The sequence below is a fragment of the Palaemon carinicauda genome, chromosome 17 (assembly GCF_036898095.1).
Source record: "Palaemon carinicauda isolate YSFRI2023 chromosome 17, ASM3689809v2, whole genome shotgun sequence".
Taxonomy (NCBI): Eukaryota; Metazoa; Arthropoda; class Malacostraca; order Decapoda; family Palaemonidae; genus Palaemon; species Palaemon carinicauda.
In genome coordinates this window covers 96200393-96202062 of record NC_090741.1, presented here as the reverse complement: position 1 = coordinate 96202062, position 1670 = coordinate 96200393, and the positions used below count along the sequence as shown (strand labels likewise).

The following is a 1670-nucleotide window of genomic DNA, read 5'->3' as shown; positions in this document are numbered from 1 at the left end:
ACATGTCCCTTCCACATTTTGATTTGTTCTTCACTCAATTCATCATCCTAACCAACTCCACTAGCCCATAAATCCTGAACACAAATCTTGTATCTAATTGTTACAGGAGATAACATACCTGTAGGATCCCACAACTTTGATACCAAACTAGAAACCTTCCGCTTTGTTAGTTTTGAAAACTCCTCACTGAATTTGTCTAGCTGAATAGCCACACTATCCGTAACCTTATCCCATACATGACCCAAAACTCGTGTTTGCTTGTCTTCTGGGCATCGGTCAACAGAGGGGTCATTAGAAGGCCATTCTTTTATTCTGAAGGAGCCCTTTTCTAATATCCGATCCACCTGATCCATGGCTGCAATAGCTAATTCACTCTTATCAAATGATTCAATCATATCATCCATGTACATGCGACAGTTAATTAACTGTGCTCCAATAGGTTCCTCCTCCTTGAATGTATCTGCCAAAGTGCGTACAGCCATCATAGCTATGTCTGGTGCTGGTTTATCCCCAAAAGGAAGGCGCAGCCACTGCCAGTGATGAATTGGAGAAGATAAATCAAAACGCCATACAAACCGGTGATATCTCTGATCCTTTTCAGCCATAAGTATTTGATTAAAAATTTTTTGAACATCGCTTGCAATTCCTATGCTTTTCATTCTCCAGTGAAGAAGGCAATACAGAAGAGAGTTCAAGAAATCTGGCCCTTTGTAAAATCCATCATTCAAGCACAAGCCATTGAACTTGGCAGCAGAATTCCATACGATGCGAACCTTTGTTGATTTGTGTAGTTGATATACAGCATGATGTTGTAAGTACCATCCCTCATCTCTGGACTCCTCTGGATATAATTCCCTGACAAAGCAACTGTCAATTAATTTCTGGATTTCTTCGCTATATTCATCAAAGGTTCCATTCTTAATTAATCTTTTTTCTTGGCTCATAAGTCTTATTTCTACTTGAGGCTTGCTACACTCCAATGCTTCAGGGAAACCAGGCTTCCAAGGCATTTCCACAGTCATGCGACCATGTGCATTAATGCAAAGCTTATTTTGACAATGTTTTATGAACTGAGACTCTGCTATTTCCTTATCTGAGCAAACAGACAATGTTGTTGGTTTGACACCAACAACAGACGTATATAATTTCTGCAAATCCTCCAAGTGACTCAAAAACTGGACTCTGGATGCAGCATGTGGTCTGGGTTATGGAATATTCCCTCCAAAAATGGTCCACCCCAAGTTACTTCTGACGGCAACTGGAGACGATTCAGGAGACACAGAATCTTGTACGCTCTCAACTGGCATTGTAAGGAGATAATAGTCATAACCAATGATGATATCAATTTCTGCTTCATCTCTGGGTAACGTTCGCTTGGCAGCGTTCAGATGAGGATACTCATCAAAAATATCCTCTCCAACTGCAGGACTGTTATGGGCTGGTTTCTCAATTCCAATTGCAATTACATTGTATGACTTAATTCCATTCACTGGTCTAATTTGGATAGAAAACTTGGCACTGCTTTCCTCAGCAATACCTCCTCCAGCTACTCCATATCGAAACTTGAATGGTTCACCTTGCAAGCCAAAATGCTTGGCTGTGGATAACTTAAGAAATGTTGTATCAGCACCTGTATCAATAAATGCAACACGCGTTGCCATTTTTTCTCA

General features: G+C 40.5%; 2 protein-coding genes across 2 annotated transcripts in view; both read right to left on the bottom strand.

The window, feature by feature from the left end:
• LOC137656468 (uncharacterized) overlaps positions 1-17 on the bottom strand; it is a 402-nt gene extending 385 nt beyond the window's left edge. Inside the window, exon 1 of the mRNA XM_068390640.1 lies at positions 1-17. This exon is cut by the window's left edge and continues 385 nt beyond it. Within this exon, the coding sequence (XP_068246741.1) occupies positions 1-17 (17 nt within the window).
• A 30-nt stretch (positions 18-47) lies between these two features.
• On the bottom strand, positions 48-1022 carry LOC137656467 (uncharacterized). Its single transcript, XM_068390639.1, has one exon. It carries the CDS (start codon positions 1020-1022, stop codon positions 48-50), a length of 975 nt encoding a protein of 324 aa, XP_068246740.1.
• Between the last annotated feature and the right edge of the window lie 648 nt (positions 1023-1670).

Coding starts and splice junctions, on each gene's coding strand:
- LOC137656467 (XM_068390639.1), bottom strand. CDS start 1,022: ATGACTGTGGAAATGCCTTGGAAGCCTGGTTTCCCTGAAGCATTGGAG.